The sequence below is a fragment of the Nomascus leucogenys genome, chromosome 23 (assembly GCF_006542625.1).
Source record: "Nomascus leucogenys isolate Asia chromosome 23, Asia_NLE_v1, whole genome shotgun sequence".
Classification (NCBI taxonomy): Eukaryota; Metazoa; Chordata; class Mammalia; order Primates; family Hylobatidae; genus Nomascus; species Nomascus leucogenys.
Genome location: NC_044403.1, coordinates 28,223,478 through 28,248,411, shown reverse-complemented (window position 1 = coordinate 28,248,411; position 24,934 = coordinate 28,223,478). Strand labels below are relative to the sequence as shown.

Here is a 24,934-nt window from a genome sequence, read left to right as displayed (position 1 = left end):
CACAAACTCCTACCCTGGCCTTTTCCTGTGCACATGGTCACATTCCACAAGTGTCACCGATACCTTCTCTCCTCAAGGGAGGTCAGAGCATGGGATAAGTTGCCATTCTAAAGTTGCTGATTGCAGCCCTCGTTTGAATGGGCTACATGCCGTGGGGTCCAGTGGCCAAGGGAAACAACTGGGGTCTCCCCAAGCACAAGAAAAGCCTGATTCAGAAGCCATGGAGGGCAAGGGGAATTATTCGCTCGTGCAAAATTCCAATAGAACAGATGCTGCTTTAAATCTGTGAGCCTTCTTTTGTGGGTCCTTATATCCTGGGAAGGAAATGAGTGACAGTCATGATCGGGGACACCTTGCTGCCCCGCTTTACCCGTCCGTATTTGCTCAGGGCGATGTAGGTCCCTCGGTACAAGTCTGACTCGTAGGCGTTGTAATTGTTGGGCAGGAGAGTTTCTCTGAACTTACATTCTTCTTGGAAGCTGGGCTGTGGAAGACATGGGCAAACAGCAGAGACTGGGTTACAAATGAGGAGTGCTGCAGGTGCCAGCTGGGCCACAGAGAGTAGGCCCCTCTGCCAGGTGCCCCTTCCCTTCTCTTTGTGAGACAACCACCGTGAGGTCTGAGCATGCTGGGTGAACGGATGGTGGAAGGTTAGGATGGGAAGAGGCTGCAGGCTCTCGTGGTTCCTCTCACCTTCCCTCCTTTACGATAAGGAAACCAAGGCCCAGGGACACAGGGGATGGTCTACCACTCAGGTCTCCTGACTTCCAGAGTAGTTTCTGCTACGTCCCTAGATAGTAACTTATTCCATTCAAAGAACAGACCAGGAAATGACACAAGCTGTTTTCTCAAATCCAACGTGAGAGGGAGTCTACTGGAGCAGGGATGGGAGCCCAGGGTGCTATTTCGTGACTTTTCTACTTCCTAGTTGTGTGACCTTGGGCAGGTTCCTCCCCTTTCAGCCTCAGTTCTCTTTTCTGCAGACTGTGTGTGGTGGGGGAAGAAGGAGAGAGGTGGTTGGTGGAGGGGGAGGAGACACAAGTGATCTCCTCAGCCCTTTCCAGCACTGCCTGTCCCTTTCTTTCTGCTTGTGGTTCCTCAGTCTGTCTTTCCTGGTTTAAGTCCCAAGTTTTCTATCCCTCAAAAAGGCCCATTCTCAGTTTTGACTTTGAGCCTAGAAGGTGTCTGGTACCTCCTAGACCAGTGGTCCCCAACCCCCAGGCTGCAGACCCATACCAGTCAGTGGCCCATACCAGTGCAGGACCCGGGCTGTACAGCAGGAGGTGAGCGGTGGGTGAGCGAAGCTTCATTTGTTTTCCAGCCACTCCCTATTGCTTGCAAGACCACCTGAGCTCCGCCTCCTGTCAGATCAGCAGTGGCATTAGATTCTCATAGGAGCAAGAACTCTGTTTTGAACTTTGCATGTGAGGGATCTGGGTTGCCTGCTCCTTCTGAGGATCTAACTAATACCTGATGATCTGAGGTGGAACAGTTTCATCCCCAAACCATCCCCCCATGTCCCCATCACTCACCCTGTCCATGGAAATAGTCTTCCATGAAACTGGTCCCTGGTGCCAAAAACGTTGGGGACTGCTGTCCAAGACAATCATAGTTCTCCAGGGACATGCAGGAACAGAAACGGTGAGGAGCAGGAGTTTTTACGGGGAAAAGGACCTGGTTCCCAATGTGACAGGTGATGCCAAGGAGCCTGGGACCAACAAAAAAATGGCCCTTTCCATGCTGATTTGGTAGAGGAGTGTGTGTGGGCCACCTGTTCAGAACGTGAACGCTGGACTTCCTGTCTCACATGCACAATTTCATTCCCAGTACATCACCCCAAGTCCTCCTCTTTCCTCTGCAACCTGCCTGGGTGGCTGCCCTAAGGGAGTATGCGGGGATTTCCTGCTCTTGTGGGGAAGCAGCTGGGTCGGGGCTAGAAGAACAGAGAGCGAGGTGGGAGCCAGAGACCCGGGGTCTACTCTTGAAAAGAAATACAGAATGAGAAATGGGTGGAGGATAACTTCTGACTCCTTCTTGCTTGAGTATAAAAAAAAAAAACCGCTGGATGGCTACTGGGCTGTGCCAGAGGTGTCCTCTGACCTTCTGTAAAGGAATCGTACTGCTAGTGTCCCATCTTGCTGGCAGCATAGCTGGGCGAGAACCTCTTGCTGTTCTGAAGAGCTGGGAAGTAGCTTGCTCCTCAGGGCCCCAGGATGCCCAGAGCCCCTTCAGTGGACTTCTCTGGCAACATTTAGAACAGCCATACTTTCTTTCCCAATAGACTCCAAGATCCCTGAGATGAGGACTGTGTCTTGCTCGGTACATGATGCTGAGTGGATGGTGGTTTAATAGGGACAACATGACTGGTTTCAGTGGCTCACACCTGTAATCCCAGGACTTCAGGAGGCCAAGGCAGGAGGATCACTTGAGCCCAGGAGTTTGAGGAACCTAGGCAATATAGCAAGACCTTGTCTCTACAAAAGCTTAAAAAAAAAAACAAGGCAGATATGATTGGCGCCTGCCTGTAGTCCCAGCTACTCTGGAGGCTGAGGTGGGAGAATCACTTGAGGTCGAGGCTGCAGTGAGCCATGATCGCTCCGCCGCACTCCAGCCTGGGTGACAGAATGAGACCCTGTCTCAAGAATAAATAAGTAAATAAGGACAGCACTGAAACATAAGGAGACCCCTGCATGGGTGGCTCTTTCAGCCTGATGTGAGCGTGGGCGAGGGGACAGCCTTGCCTATGGGAACACAGTGAAACTCCCCTCATACGTTTCCCCCATCTTCTTCTCTCATGCTTGCAGCTTATTTACAAAGCACTTTCACTGATGTTAACTTGCTTGAGATAAATGTGAAGGTGTTCACCAGCCATGTGAACAGGTTAATGCCACACCAGGGGGGTGGGTTTTTCATAAGCTTTCCTGTTTTCCTCGTTAGGATGCTCAGTGAATATTTGTGGAATGGATGAATGAAGGGATGTCCTAAAGGTAAAGAGGATGAACTAATCAGTGTAGGTCACGAACATATCTGTGCCACAGCTTTGAGGTTAGACTGATGACAATAGCCTCTTACTTAGCTACGTGAACTTGGGGAAATCGTTTAACCTCTGAAGCTTCAATTCCCTCATCTGTGAAGTAAGAACAGTAAGAAAAATTGTGTCATAGAACTGGAGTAAGCATTAATCGAAATAATGCCTGGAAAGTCCTGGGAACAATGCTTGCTATACAGTAGAATTAAAAACAAATTAGTAGTAGTAGTATTCTTCTCCAAGTAAATCATGAACTACTTTACATTAAAAGCCTCAAAAGACTGCCTTACCCTGGATCACCAGTCCCATAAGACTTACTGTGGGTTACTGGACAATTTAGCTTTTAAGTGCTGCTGTTTTTGATGGAGTGTCTGGGAGACAGTGAGCTTGCATGGAAGAGCAGGGAGTGAGAGGAAAGGCAGAGGCTGACGCTGGCTCTGAACCACGGCCCCTCATTAGGAGCCTCTCTGGAGCCTGGTTTCCTGCCCTGTGCACAGGACTCCAGTTGTTGGTGGGCAAGCTTGGGAGCAGCAGCACCAGGAAAAATTCAGCTCAGAACTGAATGAAATGTTCCAAGTAAAGCTATGCTAATGAGAAGTCCAGTACAGGTCAATGAACAAAATAGAGTCCGGCAGTAGATCCCAACACATACATGGATGTAAAATGAAATGAATCTGAAATGAATATAAAGTAAAAGTGTTATTTTAAATCACTAGAGAAAACATGGTGTTGGAACAACTGAATGGTATTTTATTATAATGATAATAAAGTTTGAGGTGCATGACTTTATCCCTTACATCAAAATAAATTCCAAAAGGAGCAAAGATTTAAATGTAAAAAAAAAAGAACCATTAAAATCCAGAAAAGGTTTTTAATAAACTCAGAATCAGGAACATCTTTCTAAACAAGATAAAAAAAATTAAAGCCATTTTTAAAAAGTAAGAAATTAGTCTTCTACTTGAAAAATATTACCTTAAATAAAATAAGAACAGAAATGGCAAACTGGTTGAAAATACGTACAATACACATATGTCAAAGAGTACATTTTGTTACTATATTCAGAACCCTAAACTCACTGGAGAATGAACAACATTTATAAAACAGAAAATTCCCAGGAAAGGAACTATCAATGGCATTTGAGCAGAAGAGAATATGCCTAATAAGAGAAATGTAAATTATAACTGTGAGATCCCATTTTTAGTGGCCAGATTTCAAAGAGAGAAGCATTTGACACTATGCTCTCGTTAGTGAGGGCATAGAAACTAGGAATTCTCATTTAATGTTCTCTGATGTGTATATTGTCAGAATCTCTATAAAGAGCAATTTGGCAGCGTCTACCAGAATAAAGGATGAATATAGCAACTGATCAGCAATTCCACTTCTAGAAATTTATCTTACTGATATATTCCCACACACGCACAAAAGTTACTACAGCATTAAATAACAAAAGACCAAAAACAATGTATCTATTAAGACAGGAGTAACGGAGGTGGCTCATGCCTGTAATCCCAGCACTTTGGGAGGCCAAGGTGGGTGGATCACGAGGTCAGGAGATTGAGACCATCCTGGTCAACATGGTGAAACCACGTCTCTACCAAAATACAAAAAATTAGCCAGGCGTGGTGGTGCACACCTGTAGTCCCAGCTACTTGGGAGGCTAAGGCAGGGGAATCTCTTGGACCGGGGAGGTGGAGATTGCAGTGAGCTGAGACCGCACTCAGCCTGGCGACAGAGCAAGACTCTGTCTCAAAAAAAAAAAAAAAAAAAGAGTGAGGAGTAACTAACTGAACTATGGTAGATCCACACGATGGAATTCTATAAGCCTTGAAAAGATAAGAAGCCTCTCTGTACTGACATGAAATGGCCTCAAAGATACATTGCTAAGTGAAGACACAAGGTTTGAAAAAGTGTTAGCATAGTATGCTCCTGTTTGTGTGATTTTAAAAAGATGATACTGGTGTGTGCACGTGTGCGTTAGCTATTTCTGGAATGATATACTGGAATGAAACACTGCTAACTGTGGCTGCCTCTAGGGAGGAACTCAGTGGCTTCAAGGCAATGGTAGGAGTGAGACTTTCCATAGAATATTCTTTGATACTTTTTTCTCCTTAAAACATGTTCATGTATTACCTAGTCAAGTACGTAAATTATTTAAAGTGGGAAGGGAATTTAGGATAGCAGATGGGCCAGGAAACGGAGCGAGAAAACATTTTGATCAGAAACTGGTGGTCTCCTCCTTGCTGGGTCACAGCCCCTCTCCACCCACCAGCCTCCCCCATGTTCTAACTTTGTATGTCCCTGGAGAGTAACCCGCCCAGTCAGTTCCAGAGAATTTATTTCTGATCTGGATGGTGGTTAAGGGAGAGGTTTCATGTGTTGTTTGCAAGCTCTAGTGAGGAAATGAAATCTTGAGGTGGAGGAAGGGGAAGTGGGAGGAACTGAGTGACTTGGACAAGAAACTCTCAAGCCATTGCCCACTTCCCCGTGCCTAGAATGTGTCCATTTGAGAACCCAGCCTCTCCTAAACGTCTGGATCTCCTAAAACATGATTGTTTAAGCGTGCATGACCATGGATGTGTAGATTGTACTTTGCTTCTCTGGTCATTCGATTTTGGATCATTCAAATCCACTCCTCCTCAACATACACACTTTTTTTTTCTTTTTCTTTTTCTCTTTTTTTTTAAGTTGACTACTTTTTTTTTTTCCTTTCCATTCTGTCCTTTTCTCTAGCCTGTCTCATATCCCTGGCCTTCCCCAGACTCCTGTACAAAACTAAAGTGAAAAAAGACAACTAGTAGATGAAGCTTGTGTTAGAAGCCCTAACCTTCCCCTTGCTGCTCTCTCTCCTCCGCCCTCAGCACCCACATCCGTGGGGTTCGGGAGGCCAGGAGGCCTGTGGCATGAAGGTGAGAGAATGCATTTTCCCCGAATGCTTCAGGCTGATGGGATTTTCCCACTGCCCAGAGTGATGCTCAAGACCCAGCCCCTTAATTCATCTTCATCACAGCCCTGAGCTTTGAGTTCTCATGGCTTGGGAATGTTGGCCCCTCAGCTCTGGTGAAGAACGCACTCAAGCCAAGTGAACGCCACGTTCATGAAAGCAGCTACCGTATATGATTACTTGAACAAATGAAAATCATTCCACTGGGTCACATTTCCTGGGCCTGCCAGGCTCAAGCCCCAGCATGACAATGTCTTCAATTCTATGTAGGTCTATTCAGACTTATGTGCGTTTGGCACTCACTATGGAGAAGGGCATTTCGAAGAGGAGCAAGCATATCCGTGGGCTAGAAATGCCCCAAAAGTGTGAGGTGGACAAGACAGCCACCCTCCTGCCTTTAGAGCTAAGCCACTTGGACCAATGAGGATCTAATCCTGCCTTTAAACATCTTCATCCTGTGACTGCTAGGGCCATTTGTCCCTGTTCCTCCTGGGAGTGTGTGTTGGATGGAGAAGGATGGGGTGGAAGGATGTGGGCAAGAAGGAAAAATAAACCAATTCTTTGTCCTGAGACTTTCTTCTGCAGTCCCTGACTGCTTCTTTTCCTGTCTTTAGCTGAAATATCGTCAGCTCTGAAGATGCCTGCATTTTCCAACCCTTTTCCCTAGCACACAATTGCACTGTTGATTTAGGAATGTTGGAAAATGTTTTCATCAGGTGTTTCTTTCTTCTCACTCCAGTGCAGCTCTTTGTAGCAGGCGGGCATTTGTATGCAGAGCCTCAGGCCCTGCATAAGGGCATGCGCCTCCCGCTGCTCTCCGGCCCCCATCTCCCAGCATTTCCTCATGGTGGGTGTCCTTTATCCCATTCCCTCAGGAGTGCTGTTTTCTGCTAGAGTGGCAGCTGAGCCAAGGCAAGCCTGGTCCTCCCTTCCCCCAATGTAATGCCCCAGATAATAATCAGAGGTCTCTGGAGGAAATCATTTTTGTCCTTTGCACATTGTCATACTGTTGATGAAAAGGATGTAAATGCAGTTCTTCTTAGTAAAACTGAAATCACTTGAAAGCATAACTGAATTGCTGGTATCTTTTTACTAGTATATATTTTTCTCAACCAAAGGATTCTAATAGAACCACTGTTAGGTGGAGATCCTTGATATTTTGTTTTCTGAATTTCAAAGGGGACCAAGGGGGCTAGAATTCACTGATTTCTGCCTCATCCTCAGAGAGCAGAGATCCAGGCCCAGAGAGGTTCAGTGACGTTGCCCAAAGTAAGACGAGTAGTTAGAGTGTAGGTTGGCCAGGAACTGGAACTCGGGTCACGGAGCCCTGAGACAGGGCTGCACACAGCTGTGGCTGGACATGTGAGCCTGGAGACCGGGTGTCCGCAGCTGCACAGGGAGGATGAAGATCAAGTGCACCTCCTAGGGTGCTGTGCGATCATACTCGTAAAGCCCTCTGCAGCCGGTGCATCCTAGCACAAGCAGTAGGCTAGTGCCCAGGGCAGGGCAGCTGTTTATATTGTCTAAAGGAGGGCCCGGCAAACTGCCCTGAGCCTCCACACCCTTCTTTCCAGGAGACAGACATGTGTGAAGTCACTTCTAGCCAGGTTTCCTTGGCCCTTATTCTCTGCCCGTGAGTCGTTGCCTTGTCCCCCCACCAACACCTCAGCCCCGGCCCAGTTTCCCTCCCCCACCCATGAGAAATGCCATATAGTGGCAGTAGCAGCTGAGCCTGGGAGATGAGGAGGCCCCGGGGGCTTAAAAGGAAATAGTGTGAATGAAATCATCACCCAGCAGGAGTCTTCCTGGCTCCGGGGATCAGTTGGCAATTGTTTTTTTAGACTGATAACGGCCTCCGAGGGGCGGAGAGGGAGGGGTAGAAGTTGCTCAGGAGTATCTGGTCCTGAGCCACATAAAACGTCAGGTGCCCCAGGGTTGTGGCACAGCTGTCCAGCCCCACTCTCTGTGTGCAGGCCCAGCTGGCCCTGAGGTCCAGGGAGGAGAATCTCCCTCCCTGGAGAAGATGCTCTTTGGCCAAATGCTACTGAGGGTGAAGGTAGGAGGGGTGGGAGGGCGGAGGCGAAGGGTGCGGGGTCTTTTCCCAGAAGTTCTCCATTCTCCTGGACGCTGCTCATTTAGTCATTTAGCGAGCCCAGCAGTTCACCAACCTGCTTAACCCCCTTTAAAGTCATCGGCCAATAATGGTGCTGCAGAGTGAGGGCTGGGGGTGGGGTGGTGGGTTTCAGGCATTAGGAGTCAGCCTCCTTTCCCTTTTGCTATTCTGAATGCCCTTCCCTGCTTTGTGGCGCTTTCTCTGATGGTTAAATCTTATATTCCCTTCCCCAGCCTTTCCCAGCTTCTCCTTCCAGGGCCAAGAGATTTAAAGTGGGAAGTGGGTAAATTTCCTCTATATTTGTGCATTTTCTCCTCCCCACAATTAAATTCCTTTCTGGGTAGGAAGAAAAAAGTAATAAATAGTTTGTTGATAAAGGTGACAAGGAGAAAGAAGAGTTTATGAAATTTGTGCTTTCTCCCAGGAGATTTACTTGCTAAAACGTCCCGTGCTTGCACAGAGTCCCACAGCCAACAGCCCAAATTCCTGGCTCTCCCGACCCTATGGGATTCCGGGCATTGTGCAGGCTGGAAAGAAGGGGTTCTTTGGGATGCCCCACTCTACAGAGGGGAAACCTGCTCCACCAAAACCTGGGTTGGTCCCAGGCCTCTTCCTGTCCTCGCCATCACTTTTCCAGAGAGCGGTAACAAGGATATGTCTCTGCTGTCTCATCTCACCCGCCCTCCAGCTCTCAGGTTCAGTGTAACATGGGCAGTGGGTGGTCCCCTGCCCTCCAGAGGCCATGTAGCCTGCTGACCCCCAAGCCTGCCTGTTCCTCAGAAACACCTGGCAAATTTAAAATACAAAACAAACAGATTTCCAGGCCCACATCCCCGCTCTGTTGAATAAGAATCTCCTAGGTAGGTACCTGGAAATCCATACTTTTAACAAGTTTCCAAGGTGACAGAGATGCAGACTGTCCATAGGCTTGTGTGGGAGACCCACTGATTGTAATGCAGGCCGTATGTCCACATAAACCAACTCAGACTGAGAGATCTTAGCACTAAAGATTATGGGGCGGAGGTCACCTGGTGAACCCGTTCTTGTGTTTCATAGACCTCCTCTGTTGGGACAGCTTCCCTGGGACCCAGTGCCAATCCTGGATCTATTTCTTCACATCCCAATCCTCAGTTTATCCTCCAAGGGGCAGTAGATCAGCCCTCCACACCCTCCCCATAAATAACTTTGATATTTTTTGAGGCCTGCTCTGAGGTCTTCCTTTTTAGCTTGCTTATTTCTGTCAAAGGAACTCTCCATTTCTTCAGCCTCATAGGGATGTTTGCCCAGCCATATTTTGGAATAAGCCAAATGACGGGCGAGGGCTGCAGGAACAAGTAGGTCAGTGAGAGCAGAGGTTTTGGTCAATGTGCTTAGAAGCTGGTTGCATTAACCCAAGTGCCAGCACTGGCACTCCCAGGGGTGACCTCTGGGGGTGGGGATGGGAACGGGTGGGACTGGTACCTGCCTAAAGTGTATAATGGGTAGGCTGCCTCTCTAGCTTATGCGATTGGAGACCAGAGGATTGAAAACCCTAGCGCAGAATCTCAGCACACTGATGAGGATGAAAATAGCCTCCCATTCCACTCCTACCGCTGCGCACTAGGCTGGGGCGTCTTGCAGGGCGTGTGTCATGGAGCAGCACACCCAGGCAGAGAGACAGGCTTGCTCTCGGGGCCTCGCCAAGGCAGGGAATCACACCTGCCCACAAGCCTGGATGCCAGAATGTGGGTTTCCCTCTGGCCCATGGGCTCCCTGAGCTGTGGTTTCTGTTTAATCACACAGGCTCCGTCCGGCAGGTGGGAACAGGAGAAACACGGGCCAGAGCAGAGGACAATCACCCATGAGGCTGAAGAAGCAGAAGCTGCAAGTCCCCTCCCTTTCACAGGCTCCTTTCACAGCCTTTCCTTTCCCATTTAGATAGTCACTTCTCTACTCAGGATTTCACATTATTTTCTTCAACTGTGTAAGCATCAAGCCTTGTAAACCTGGCACTTCCCTGGCCTGGTGAACTCACCGTTGCATACAATCTTCCTTTACTGTTCATGGCAACGAAGAGGGCACTTCTCACTCCAAAGAGACTCACCACGCCTCGCTCCACAGTGGAAATTTCCAGCAGGCCTGACAAGGAAAGGGGGGCCACGTTACCTAAGGCTTGTGCAAATCAGAGTGGGAACTTGAGCCGACAAGGGCATCTCAGTCCATCCCCCTTCTCCTAGAAAGCCAGACTCTCCATCACCCCATCCATGATGCCTCTAACTCTAGGAGCCCCTGTCTGCTGGACTCATCAAGTGCTGCCATTGTGCTGTTAAAAATCCAGTTCTGCAAGGGAAGGTTCTGATGTCAGAGTTAGGTACTGCAATGACCACTTAGCTATCTAAGATGAGCTTTGAATCTGGCTTTCACTGATATAATTACTTGAGGTCTTTGACTTGAGTAAAAAAATAGATTGATTATTATTACTATTCTTAATGTGTACTCTACATGTTTCAACAAATCTCAACCCACTTAATCTTGAAAACACAGCAGCCACACCATAGCTGATGGCTTTCTTGGATCCTGCAGCCCCCATCCTTTCTTGGATAGGAGACTAACCATACAGCAAGCTGGCAGCTTGCAGATAAGAACCTGGGGACAGAGGGAGCCCGTTGAAATAAAAAGAAGGATGTGCTTCAGTTGGATATTTTGCAATTGAATTTCCTTTCCTTCTCCAAGAAAGAAGCTGAATAAAAATGAGCTTGTGTCAAATTTGATCCAAGTATACTAACTGATTCTCCCTACCCAGGCCTTGGGGGCTTCCCAGACTAATGGTTCCCAGTGGTCTTACAAGGCATCAGATGGGCCAGTAATGCTGAAATAGTTAGTGCCACTGAGGATCTAACCAAGGCGATGGCAAAGAACACCAGGATGCTTGGACCCCAGTATACTGAGCCTGCACCCAGGCAGAGTAACGTGGAATCATCTAAGTGGTGAGCAGCATTTCTGCCCCCTTTAATAGTGCATCCTTTCCATTAGAGCAGGGCCCCTTCACCTTTTAGCCCTGCGTGAGCCCAAACCCCCAAGCGTCCCGACTGGCTGCAGCTGGCACTCACTGTAGGGGTTCTCCTCGTGGGTCCCGCTGATCCGGCCGTCGGGGAGCACCTGGAGGTGAAAGCCGATGCCCACGTTGCAGTAGAGCCTCCGCTGCCGCTTGATCCCCACCAAATAGCCACTTTCCCAGTTCACCCCGGCGATCTCTCCAGCTAGTCCAGCGCGAGACCTGGACAGCAGGGTGCCCCAGCCCCTCGAGTCCAGCAGCGTGTTGTTGGCACGGGTGCCTGCAGGCAAGGGCACCACCATGCCCGCTAGGATGCCTAGGAAGACGAGAGCCCACAGCGTGCCCTGCAGACGTCCTGCTCCCCGGGACATAGTGATGAACAGCCTCTGTCCCAGGGCCATCCACCTTGCCTCTCAGGCACGTGGTCAGAATTAATGGCCCTAAAAATACCGCCCTTCTTGTTTTTCTCCCTCCGGCATGGCGGCAGGGGCTTATTTTTGGAAGGCAGATGAAGGCTGCTGACATGAAACCGAAGCCTCCATCGGGCACTCGGGTTGAGAGCAGAGGGACCCAGGCTGAGCCGCGGCCGGTAGAGACCATGGCTCGGGGACGCTCTCTAGCTCGCCCGCTTGCTCCGGCCCGAGTTGATGATATTTGATTTGACCTATCTTTATAGCTGGTTCAGCAGCCCGGCCCTCCCCTCCACCCATCATCACCCTGACGTCAACCCGCCCAGCTCACTTATCCAGGGTTGTAACATTAACCTGCTCTTGGGCCTGGCTGCCTCCCCAGACCCCCATCACCCTCCGCACTCCCCAGGGGTTCTGGGAGCCACTGTCATTCCAACTATGAGGCAGGAATGAAGTGAGCAGGGAGCATCTCTGGGGCAGGGGGGAGCTGGCGGGGGGCCCAGGGAAAGAGAGAGGCGAGAGGCCACCCAGGACCCATATTGGGCAGAAGTTCTTTGCCTGGCAGTGCTGGCTTCCTTATTTAGAGGGCAATAGGTAGAGGCAGGGATGGGAAAAGGCTCGTGGTAGTGATGACGGTAGCCTGCAAGTCACCCTTGAGATCTTTTCATGGAAACAGCTCATGGTGGAGGGGAACACTGAAAGGCCAAACCCTTTCAGCAGGCGGGCACAGACATTCTCAGGAGGTGGGGATGGGGGTTGTTCAACGAGCTTTAAGATTGTGGAGGGAGGGAGGGCAAGGGCAAGGTTTGCCTGCTCACTGTCCTGGTCCCGGCATTCACCTGGGGTGGAAGTTGTGTCTGGCCTTTGACATAGCCCCGTGGCCGTTCTCCTCCCTGGATTTATCCCTGGCATGTGACTGATATTATTCCCATTTCACAGATGAGGAAGCTGAGGCTTAGAGAGGTTAAATGACCTGCCCGAGTTACCACAGCTAATAAGTAGCAAAGCCCGAACTTCTAAGGTCTGCCTGAGCCTAAAGCCTGTGCATGTCTAATGCCTGCAGTAGAAGTTGGCCCACAGAGTCTGTTTAGCTCCTTAAATGCCAATAGCACATCATAGAGTTATTTCAGGAGCATAAAGTGATTCATTTGTTAAAAAAACTTGAGTGTCTTTGATGTACATGGGAACTTCTGTATTTGCAGATAACTTTTGCTGGGCTGATATTACACTCAGAAACTAGTGAAAATATTTCTGCCAGGAAGTTATCCCTACACTCATTTTTCTTATTTCTATATTACTTTTAAATAGATTACATGTCTAACCGAAGTGAGAAAAAATGTAAAGCTACCAGAAAACTCACCGCACAAATTGCTATACGATATAAGAAGGAACTATTAATACATCTCTGAGGGTGAATAAGTTAACAAGCGTCGCCTGGGGAATTGAATTAACTTGAGTTAAAAATCCTGTTTGTTGTACTTCAATCCAGGTCTTAACCTGTTGGTGAGACATTAGCGCTGATTGTGCTGGGATTGGAGGGAGTGTGTGTGGGGTGATGACAGTGGCATACAGCTGGATTTGAGTGTCCTGAGCCGTAGAGCTGGTTCCAGCAGGTAGCTCCCTTAGCCACACTCTGCACCCACGCTGCATGCTGCAGGCAGCCTGGAAAAGCTCCTGGGGTGAGTTCCATGGCCCAAGGACTCTACTGAGGCACCACCGCCTTCCCTCTGATTCTAAACCTTCTGCTGTGCCCTGGGTCCCAGCCTCTGGTCTGTGGCTTCTACCTGCCTTCTCTCTGCCCTTCTGCCTCGTTCACTGGGTTCGATGCTTTGGTTCAAATTTCTGTCAAGCCATGTGCTTCAGTGTTGCCGTAGACATGCCTTTTCAAATCCTGTGAAGCCTAGACGTCTGTCTTTACCCTCAGAGCTGGTAAACTGAATGGGGAGGGACATAGGCACCACTTGTTCCTACTGTCACCACGGGCCCCCTGACTTCCCTATTGGCTTCTTCTCCCTTCCACTGCCGTTGTCCCATACCCAATCTCATCATCACCAGCACTGCCATTTCCCATGAGGAAAGATGATGCCTTATAGGCTCAGATTGAATCTACTATGTAGGCCTTTGTTGGAAAATTGTTTTTAAAAATCCTTCTGCAAAGTAAGAGGTTCATGAATAATCTGAAGACAAAGTTGTCAATGAAAAGCACTTCACTTTGGATTTCCAGCTGGGTTTCATATAGTTAAGCTTTCATGGATGCAAGAGCAGTGGGGACACTTTCTCAGTGAGGTTGTTTGGAATCTTGTGTTAATTATGCTGGTGGTCCTTACTTAGGGAAGAGACAGTCCAGAAACATGTTGGATGGTAAGGAGAAGTCAGTCTGAAATTAACACTTGCCTTGGATAATCGGAGAGGTTCTCACCAGCAGAGCTCAGAATCTGTGGAATTTCTTGGAACCCATCCACTTTGGGACTGCCTTAGGAGAGAGATTAAACTATAAAAAGGTCCATGCCATATACCAATAAAAATGATAACGCTCCTTAGATTCACCTCATCCTGGATTCCTCTCTGTGTGGAGGTTGTGGTTGATGTCTCATAAAGCAATGGGCTTTGGAATGGGGACACTTGGATTTGAATCTCAACTCCACCATTTAGTAGCTGTGTGACCTTGGGAATGTTCTGGACCTCTCTGAGCTTCATTATTTTGTCATCTGCAAAATGAGATCATTACTTCCTAAGGTTGTTACAGTGACTAGCAATAATACATACAACTGGCCCCGTGCAGAGAGCGCAGTATAGCTATTTCCCAGAAATTTCCCTAAAACACATTGAAAATCTCTCACCCAATTAAAGAGGACAAACCCAAAGTGAGAAAGACCATCTCTCATCTCAGGGGGTGGGAGAGACACGTGGGCTTCCTGTTCTTCACTGCCATCCGCCAGAGCATATGTTGTGATGGCTGCTAACATATGCAGAAGCAGGCAGCCCAGATTCCTCAAATGTTCTGAAAACCAGTGAGAGCCTTGGTGTCGTCCCCTGTTAAATTTAAAACTTAAGTAATTCATGCTATTAAAAAGCCTGGGTCTTATTTTTATCAGGTGATGCGATGAGGCCCTGTTCTAAATGCACCTCCCCTGCCTGTCTCTATAGCAACTTTACTGTGCTCATATAGCCATATATTTTTCCTGAAGGCTAATTAAGTTGACAACTGCTAGGTCTTCTTGGCTTACCAGATTTGCACTTGACCCTTCTCTTGGGGCTTAGGGACCCCTATGGATGTGAAGTGATAGAGAAAAGAGTAACAGGTGGAAGAGGCCTCTCTGCATGGACCCCTCTTGCAAATAGTTGGCCAACAGCCTTTGGGGATTGTCAATCACTCTCGCTGGATGAGCCAAGATCCAGTGGAGGTGAGTGGGAAAATATGTTAATGTCTGTCTCCTTCCACAACAGGGTCCTTGTCCCCAAGGGGGATGCCACAAAATATAGATTTGTCAGATTTGGCAGTGCTTAGCCACACCAACCTTCCGCATCATCTGCATGGCAGAACTCCCTCCGTCACACCAGGTGGTTGCTCTCTGTGACTGCTGTGTTACATAATCAAGATCAAACACCTGCGGGGTGACCAAAAGGGAAAGCACATAAAACTCAGATGAGCCTCATCCATGTAGATTGTGAAAAGCTGTGCTTACTTGTACTTTTTACATTTGGTTTTGAAAAACTAGCATTTGCCTTTTTCTATAGATAATTTGGAAAATGATAAGGTGGAAAACAAAACAGCTGTTTGTGCTTAGTGTCTTTGTCTCAAAGTCTGTCTTTGTGTGAGCTTGGCACAGCGGCCTTGAAGCCTCCCTGTATCTCCTCCCCATCTTGCTCAGACAGGCAGCTCTGCTCCTATCCCTGGTTTTTTAGTGGTAGAGATTGCTCACGGGATTTAATCGGCATGCGATGGACATGTGTAGAGATGAGGATCTAGGAAGGATTCCTGCCCTAGGCCTGAGCAAAGAGGGACATTTGCAGCTCATAAACTTGCTACATGAGGGAGAATTCAAGAGAAACAGTTTCAGCTGATCAGCGGTGTCCAGGTTGGACTTCTGCAAGGACGAGCCAGCTATTATCTTGCTAGCTATTCCCTGCGGAAACCTAAACTTTGTACTTTCCTAGTAGAACTCAACTTTTCCCAGGCCTCACCCACTTACACAGTGGGAGCCATTAACAGTCATAATCCACATTTCCCTAGTTCTTCCTTCTTCCAACTCATGTGGAACTTCACCCCACTACAAATCACCCCCAAGATATTTCTGCAGTTTCAGAGCGTGTCTCACATATGTTCACGAGCATGTGACTGCTTCTGCCTGGGCACACTGCCAGGCACCTGCGGGGATCACCCTGTTCTCCAGCCCTTCCACCTCCTGCTGGGCAGCCCGGGGGGTGTTCCCTTTCTCGCTATGGCTCAGCACCTGAAGCCCTCAAGGAGCCAGAACTGCTTTATGTTCTGTTTCAAAGCCAGGAAGAATATCTTAGTCCCTGTCTTCATGTTATACCTATTAAGGAAATACCTGGCCAGTACTACTCATGCCCTGGCGATCTGCTCATTTGAAGTTTTTTTCAGACTCCCTGCCCTGCAAAGGACTCAGTCTTGTTATGGGTTGAGTTGATGAGGTGGGATTCCCATTTCCTTCCATGTGGATTATTTTTCTGGAGGCCCCTCAACCCCTCAGACAAGTACACTTCTGCTGGGGCCGGCCCAGCTGCATTGTCTATATGTGTCTGAATCCTGGCTTGAGTTCAGACTGGAGACCCTGCCCCACTCCCAGAGACGCCTACAATGGGGAGGGAGGGAGCCCCTGAACACGCAGCTTTGTGTTCTGTTTGGTCACCAAGTATTTGTAGAGTTTTCTGGGAGAGATTCTCCTCTCCACACTAGCAATCATCTTCTTGCGTTAAAGTGCGTCTTGATCTATCCCTTCAATCTGAGCGCCATGTGGCTGTGTCTCTCAGTGTGACTTCCTATCTCCTAGCGCTTTCTTCTCTGTCTCACTTACGCTTTCCCCTTCCCCCTCCTTACTATGCTCCAGCCATAGATGCAAGTCCAGAGGCTCAGCCAGCTGCCAAGAAAGCAGTGCCTCGGGGCTGGCTGACCACCACGGCCACACATCTCAGCTGAATCTGCAAAGGGGCAGAGGAGTCAGATAACCTTCTGGAACTTCGGAACCTAAGGGATTTTGGCTCCGCTCAGAGTTTTGCGGTTTCTCAGATTTGTCTCTCATGACCATCATCTAATAATACCTGCTGCGTGCTGAGGCGGGCATGCACCCTGCCAGCCACCATGCAAAGTTATGTAAAAGACTCAGCCCTTAGTGGCAGGCTCCCCAGTGTGACACAAAAGGCCCTCCCTGTCCTGACCTCTCCCGGCCTCTCCAGCTCCATCCCCTGCCTCTCCCTCTCTGGGAATTTTTGCTTCAGCAACCTCAAATGGCCTGTTGTTCCCAGGCATACCGTGTGCTGTTTCTGCCTCTTGTTTTTGCTCAAACTGTCCTCTCCTTGCCTGGTGAATTGCTTCCCTCTTTAAAGAGTCAGCTTAAATGTCACCTCCGGAAGTAATCCCTGACAACCTTCCACCTGTCTCTAAACTGGATTCAGTGGCCTGTTCCCCTCCCCGCTTTCCCTGCCTCATTGATATTTCACATGATTATCTCTGTCACTGCCCTTACTGGGTTTATAACACTCTGACAAGGTGCTGACTTTAATAGTGAAATCCTTAAGGCACCAATGGCGTCTTACCTGTCTCTGTATCTTCAGAACCGAGCACCGTGCCCGCCATGCAATAGAGTTTATGAAATGTTTGAATAAATGTTGTTGAATTAAAGGCTTTAAGTCCATGGACTTCACTAGACGAGTTATTTGCAAACAAGGGCCAGCCCTCTGTAGAGGAGTGATCAGAATTTTGGTAGGAGTGGGATATTAATTTGAAAAAAGCACTTTCAATATAATGATTTGCATTTTATCATTTAAAATAGTTACATTGAAGAATTCTGCTTTCACTATGATGGAGAAACTTGTATTGCACTTGCACTCCCATAATAACAAGAAAATGTGACAAATGAAACAGCAGTTTTTAAACATTGGATAACAGGAAGCACAGGACTCTGACCCCTGAAAAAAGGGAAACAAATAAGATGGACCCCATGATTGCATCTTCTTTCTGCCTGGAGGCATTCTAAAGACCTCAGGGCAGGAAAGGAGAACCTACACAGAGTGCAGGGGTGACCGTGAGTGGAGGGTTCAGAGACTGAAGTTTGGCGAGGCTAAGGCAGTCACAATTTGCAAAGCAGAGGAAGCTGCGTAGAGAAAGGGCTGCAGCAATCGGTATATAGGTTTGCTCTTGTATTTGTTGCTGAAAGCAAAGCCACACAAATACGGATGAAACTCCATGAAAGCAGGAAAAGTACTGCCAGAAAGCAGTGAGGTGAGCAATCCTGAGGGCTCACCCAGGGAAGATTTGTTCAGACCAGCCAGGTGGAGAGAAGTAGATGTTCTCAGCAGAGAGTATTCAGTAGAGACCCCAGAAGGGTCATGTCTTGGTAACAGGGATAAATAGGCTCTGCAGGAACTGGATTTATTCTCTTGCCCCAAATAACGAAAACATCGGAAAAAATACATCAAAGAACAGTTTTCAAGACATTAGACATCAGGCAACAAAGAACAGTGATCCTTGAGAAATGAGAAGCTGAGATGAATCCTACACTCCTACCAGCTGACTGATTTAAGAGAGATTTCAGGCATGACACAGGGAGGAGAAACCTTGTTGGATCCTGGAAAACACCTTGAATTGAGGAGATGAAGCTGAAGCTGACTGAGAAAGACTAAAGCAAAGAGGGCTTTCAGGGAAGAGTACCAGAGAAGAGAGAGCTACACAAAAAAAGAAGCTAGAGATGCATTGAGGGACCCCCCTCAAGTGGTCACAGAGTACTGATTAGCACATGTGTACACTACCTGAGGCTGGAGAAGGAACTAGGGAAAAAGATTAGAGGGAGCAGTATCTGGACTAACTTACTACAGTGAAAGGAAATCTTGGTGGTTAGCTATGTTCCCCAGATGTGCTAGAAGGGACACAAACATCAGATGGAGGCTGGACTTGGTTATCTTTAAGACCCTCTGATTCTAGGGAAGTTACAAGCGTACTGTTTCAGATTACTAAATTCAGCCTCATGTTCATATATTGGGTTTCTGTGGCAAGACTGTTAGCTGGCTATCCAATAGAGATTCCTTTCTTCTTTCTGCTTTCACAAGCAACTTCGTAAGTATGAAATGTGGGCTGTGGCAACCATCTTGTGTTGAAGAGGGAAAAGCCAAGAAAACTGCAGAAAGATTTAATAAGAACCTGATATCATCAAGCTGCTGAATTTACGAACCCTGAATCCTCCCACCTCTAGATTCTTTTTTAAGTGAACAAACACCATCACTTAAGCAACATTAAGTTGGGTCTTTTTTTGTTGTTTCCTTTCTTCAAGTACATTCTAACTAATACAAATTCCTAAGCCATCCTAATAGACAGATCTGTACTGAGAGCTACATCTTTTAGCTCTCTTTGATATTATGGTGCTAGGTATACAGCTTCCAAGATGGGCCCCAATGATCCTTACCTACTGGTATTTCCATCCTTTGTTAGCCTCCTTCACACTGAATCAGGGATGGGTTTTGTGACTGTAGATTATGGCGGAAGTGATGGCGTGTGACTTCCGAAGCTTGTTGATGAAGGACATGGAAGCCGAGGTGTGTGGATCACGAGGTCAGGAGATCTTAAGGTGGACCTCACCTTAAGAACTACTGACTTAGGCCGAGTGCGGTGGCTCACTCCTGTAAACTGTTCCACCTTTTCTATCGCATTGTCCTTCATCGCCATGTTGAGAGGACACTCAAGCAACCTGTGGAGAGGCCCATGTGAAGAAGAACTGAGGCCTCTCACCATAGCCAGTCCCGGCTTGTCAGGCACGTGAAGGAGGCACTGCAGCTCAGTCAAGCCTGTCGATGACTGCATTCTGGCTGGCCTCTGACTCTGCCTTATGAGAAACCATGAGCCGGCTACCTGGCCAAGCCATTCTGAAATTCCTGACCCATAGAAACTATTAGACATAATAAATATTTATTTTTAAGTCACTAACTTTGGGTAAAATTGTTACATAGAAATAGATAATTAATACAGGTAGCAAGTTCTTTTATCTTAGGACCCACATTTTATTCCTCAGTTCTTAGTCACAAGTGCTTTCCTTACAATTACTCAAAGCCCTACTTGAGGCTTTCCTAAATTTATCCAAAAAATTACTCACACTAGGATTTTTACTCTTTATGTACCCAGGCCATAGATCCAGATGCGTCAGGTCGTCCCTGTTCTGAAAACAGCTATAGTTATTCACCGCCTCTTCCTCTTCTTCCTTTCTGTCTCCATCCTTCCTGATTCTGTAGTTACTCTAACAGTTGCAAGATTTTTCAGAACTAGGTACTTACAATCACTCAGAGCAGGAGTCAGAAAACTACGGCCTGTTGGCCAAGTTGGACCTTCTTCCTGTTTTGGTAAATAACGTTTTATTGCACCATAGCCATGTTTATTTGTGTACATATTGTCTATGTCTGCTTTTGCAGTACAATGGCAAAGTTGAGTGGTGGTAACAGAAACCATGTGGCTCACAAAACTTAAGTTTGCACCATCAGAGTTAGCGTTTCTAATATTTCATATCGTTTACCAGCCTACCCGGGGCTTCTGTTGCAAAACTCCTGGGGAGAACTGGGCACAGCATATCTCCATGTGGCAGCATTCACCTTCACAATCTGGGGAGTCTGTCATTCCAGGTTCTCATTTTCTGGCCCACAATAACCATCGGTATATCACAACTCACCCCACTTCAGTTTTTCGGCTTTGTTGATACTAGAGTTCTCACTCCACACTTGAAGTTGTGGGATGGGGGCATGGTTCTTTCTATTCTCCCTTCCTTCCTTTCTTTCCTCTCTCTTTCTTCCTTCCTTCTCCCCAGAAAGGATGGGCAAGATGGCAAAATCATTTGAATTCATGACTTATGAATTGAGAAACAGTGCAAGGAGATGGGAAAATTTTGGCTGTGGGACACACACACGCACACACACACACACACACACAAAACCAGAGCTGGGCGAGCTTGGCATGGAGATGCCATCCCCTGACACATAATCACAGAGCACTTCTCAGCTCTGACCCTTCAAAGAGGAAGAGGAACAAGGGTAATTCCAGCTATTACAGGTTCTTGGGCACCAAATGAAATACTCTGTTGTAAATTGCATATAATCAGAGAGGAAAACTTTTATTTCTCTGCGGTTATGAATGGGACTTTTCCTTCCTCTTGTCTAGGAGGAAAGGAACTGGTTTAGATCAGTCTGGGGGAGTTTCCTTTGATGGAGATGACCAGAACTCTCTCTGGATCCTAACAGGGTTCCTGTCCTATATTCAGAACATGTGTCATGGAAATTCTTATGTCTCTTTTATTTTACCAAAATCTCCCTTCTCCTTACCACACAATTTCTGTCCTTAGGACCAAGTACATAAACTACAAGATAGTGGAAACTTTCAGATGGTTGGAAGTGATGGATACAGATTATAGGCTCCTGCTCATTCTATAACGTTTTTGCAACTCTATCCACATAGTCCGTGTCCTCTGGGAGCTCTCCGTTTTGTAGGGGAGACAATTATTTGTAGGAAAATACAGAGTTACAGAGGTCTGACCCTCAAGAAGCACAGAGGGGAATATATTTCACATACTGCATGTATTTTTTTTTTCTGTGCCAAGGCAGGCTGGACAAGTTTCTGCTATTTTATGCTTTTAGAAAGGACCCTTCCAGGAGTGACTGGTGATGTTCTATAGGTGATGACAGTGGCATTTGGAGATTGTTGTGCCCCTACTGGTCCAACTTCTATACCAGGACTGTCTCGCAACACATTTTCTCTTAGCCTCACACTGAGTAGGATACTAAGAGTGGAGTGGTAGATCCACTCTCACTGGGGACACAGTCTTCTGGAATAAAGACAAAGAATTGCATACACAAAACCATTAAAAAACCAGACAGAAGAAAACAGATCTCTGAACTGTTCAGAACAGAGTGTTCCTAACTGAAGGAAGAGGACAATATGGTCTAGAAGTTGGAGAAGACAAAGCTGAGCTAGTGGGGGTGGGGTGAGCAGAGAGGAAGGGGCAGGGCTAGGACAGCAGTCTCCCCCATCCCACAGACTGAAGCCATTTAATCCCCTCTGACCTAGTTCTTACCTCTACCCTCCGTTTTGTCTTCCCATTATGACTTTTTTCCATTTAGCATTTAATACTATTTTTTATGTATCATTCTGAGCTTATCATCTATCTACATTAGTTGATCTCTCTCAGTTTCATCAGCTCGTTTTTGCCACTATCTTCTAGCTCTATTATATTTTCATTGTGTGATATATTTACTTCTCATTCTTGTTATTTCATATCTATTTCCCTATCTATTGTCTGTCAAATAATGTATTTCTCTATCCCTATTTATGACCATCTGTTTTTACTTTCCTGTCCTTTCTCTGTTATGTCTAAATGGTTATCTGCCTTAAGTCTTTCATTCGAAGAAATTAAACTGTTTCCATTTGCAGATGACACAATCTCATATACAGAAAACCCTAAAAACTCCACCAAAAAACTTAGGACTAATAAATGATTTAGTAAAGTTGTGGGATACAAAATCAAGATAAAAAAGCAGTAGCATTTCTACACACTAATATCCAAAAAGGGAATCAAGTAAACAATTTTATTTACAATAATATCAAAAAATATGTATAATGTAAACAAATACTTAGACATAAATTTAATCAAACAGGTGAAAGATCTGTACACTGAAAACTATAAAATATTGATGAAAGAAATTTAAGAAGACATAAATAAATGAAAAGATATCCTGTGTTCATGGATGGGAAGAATTAGTATTGTTAAAATGTTCATACTACCCATAGTGATCTGAGACTCAATGCAATCCCTATCAAAATTCCAGTGGCATTCCCCATAGAAGTATCAAAAAGAGTTCTAAAACTTATATGGAAGCACAAAAGACCCTGAATCACTGAAGCAATTTTGATTGAGCACAAGGAACAAAGCTGGAGGAATCACACTACTTGATCTCAAAATCTTCTATAAAGCCATAGTAATGAAAAATGCATGGTACTGCTACAAAGATAGACAGACCCATGGAACAGAACAGAGAGCCCAGAAATAAATCCATGGATTTATGATGAACCAATCTTCCACAAAGGTGCCAAGAACATACAACCCAGAAAGGACAGTCTATTCACAAAATGCTGTGGGGAAAACTTAATATCCACATGCAAAAGAATGAAACTGAACCCCTGTCTCACCCCGTATATAAAAATCAACTTGAAATGGATTACATGCTTAAATGTAAGTCCCGAAAATCTTCTTGACATTGGTCTAGCAAAGATTTTATGGATATGACCCCAAAAGCACAGGCAACAGAAACAAAAATAGACAAATGGGCTTTCATCAAACTAAAAGCTTACATGCAGCACTAGAAGCTTACATGCAGCACAGGAGACAATCAACAGAATAAAGAAAAATCTACAGAATGGGAGAAAATATTTGGGGATCATACACCTGATAGGGAGTATGCAAAATATACAGTGAACTCAAACAACTAGGTAACAAGAACACAAGTAACCTAATTTAAAAAGGACTTGAGTAGCTTTTTCTAAAAGAAAAAAAAAAGACATAAGACGTATAAATGGCCGAGTAGATGAAAAAAATGCTCAACATCAGTAATCATCAGAAATGACATGAGAAATGTCATCAGAAATGACATCAGAAATTGAAATGACAATGAGATGTCACCCGACACCTGTTAGGATGTCTATTATCTATCAAAAAGATAGGATAACAAATGTTGGTAAAGATGTGGAGAAAAGAGAATCTTTGCACACAATAAAATGCAAGGAATATAGGAATATATATTCCCATATTCACAATGGAATACTATTCAGCCATAACATAGAATTGTGAGGAATATAGGAATATATATTCCCATATTCACAATGGAATACTATTCAACCATAACATAGAATTGTGAGGAATATAGGAATATACATTCCTGTATTCACCATGGAATACTATTCAACCATAACATAGAATTGTGAGGAATATAGGAATATACATTCCTGTATTCACCATGGAATACTATTCAGCCTTAAAATAGACAGCAGTCCTTCCATTTGCAACAACATGGATGAAACTGGAGGACATTATGTTGAGTGAAATAAGCAAAGCACCGAAAGGCAAACACCGCATGATGTCATTCATATGTGGAACCTTAACAAGTCAAACTCACAGAAGCAGAGAGTAGAATGGTGGTTACCAAGGGCTGGGTGACGGGGAAGAATTAGGCAGATGTTGGAGAAATTAGGGGGAGAATTAGGTTCAATTAGATGTTCAATTAGTTCAGATGTTCAATTAGAAGGAATAAGTTCAGGAGGTCTACTGTAAAACATGGTGGCTACCGTTAATAAAAACATATTGCATACTTGACAATAGCTAACAGAGTCAATTTTAAATGTTCTTATGACAAAAAAGTATATGAGGTAATGAATATGTTAATTAGCTTGAGTTAGCATTTCCACCATGTATACATCTATCAAAACATTTGTATACCATAAATAGTATAATTTTTGTCAATAACAATTTTTAAAAGTCTTGCATCCTTAATATTCCCTCTGTTTTTCACGTTTTTCTCTTCATTACTCGTAAATCTTTTCCTACCCTTGATTCCACCCAGTAGTCCTTACAGGACAACACTCCACCACCCTGTGCCAATGATTTATTTTTCTCTCATTTATTAATAGTAACAAGCAAACCCTTATATAGCTCTCCTTATATGACAGGCAGTGTGATAAGTATTTCATGTATGTTCATTCATTTAGTCCTCAGAACAAGATCATTGATTCTCATTATCCCCATTTCAAGGAAACCCAGATAGAAGTTCAGCGACATACCCAAGGTCAAGGCTCAATTCCAGGTAGTCAAGCACCAGAATCTGTTCTATTAACCACTGTGACATACAACCAGTTTTGGGGAATCTCTGCTCTCTTAGCTTCAGCTTCCACTGCTCCCAAATAGTCCCTTTTCTCCCCTCCCCAAATATAATCCCAACATTGAGTTCAGAATTCCTAAAACAGAAGTCAGGAGAGGATTTTAGATTAGCTTCCAGTACTGCTTAGGCTAGGGAACACAAACATCTGGCCATGCTCTTGGCATGAGTGAGGAAAAATACAAGGAGAAAAAGATACAGATTATTATTTCAATAAATTATCCCACTTCATGGATGAGGTGAGAATATCATGGAAAGGAGGTGGCACTGT

The 24,934-nt window shown here is 45.8% G+C and overlaps 1 protein-coding gene across 1 annotated transcript; it reads right to left on the bottom strand.

Annotated features, from left to right (window-relative positions):
* Window positions 1-234: 234 nt before the first annotated feature.
* LOC100605698 (fibroblast growth factor 6) lies at window positions 235-11,561 on the bottom strand. Its single transcript, XM_003273702.2, has 3 exons — window positions 11,172-11,561; window positions 10,097-10,200; window positions 235-484 (listed from the first exon to the last, which is right to left on the bottom strand). Exons 1-3 carry the CDS (start codon window positions 11,515-11,517, stop codon window positions 308-310), a joined length of 627 nt encoding a protein of 208 aa, XP_003273750.1. The 5' UTR covers window positions 11,518-11,561; the 3' UTR covers window positions 235-307.
* Window positions 11,562-24,934: the final 13,373 nt, after the last annotated feature.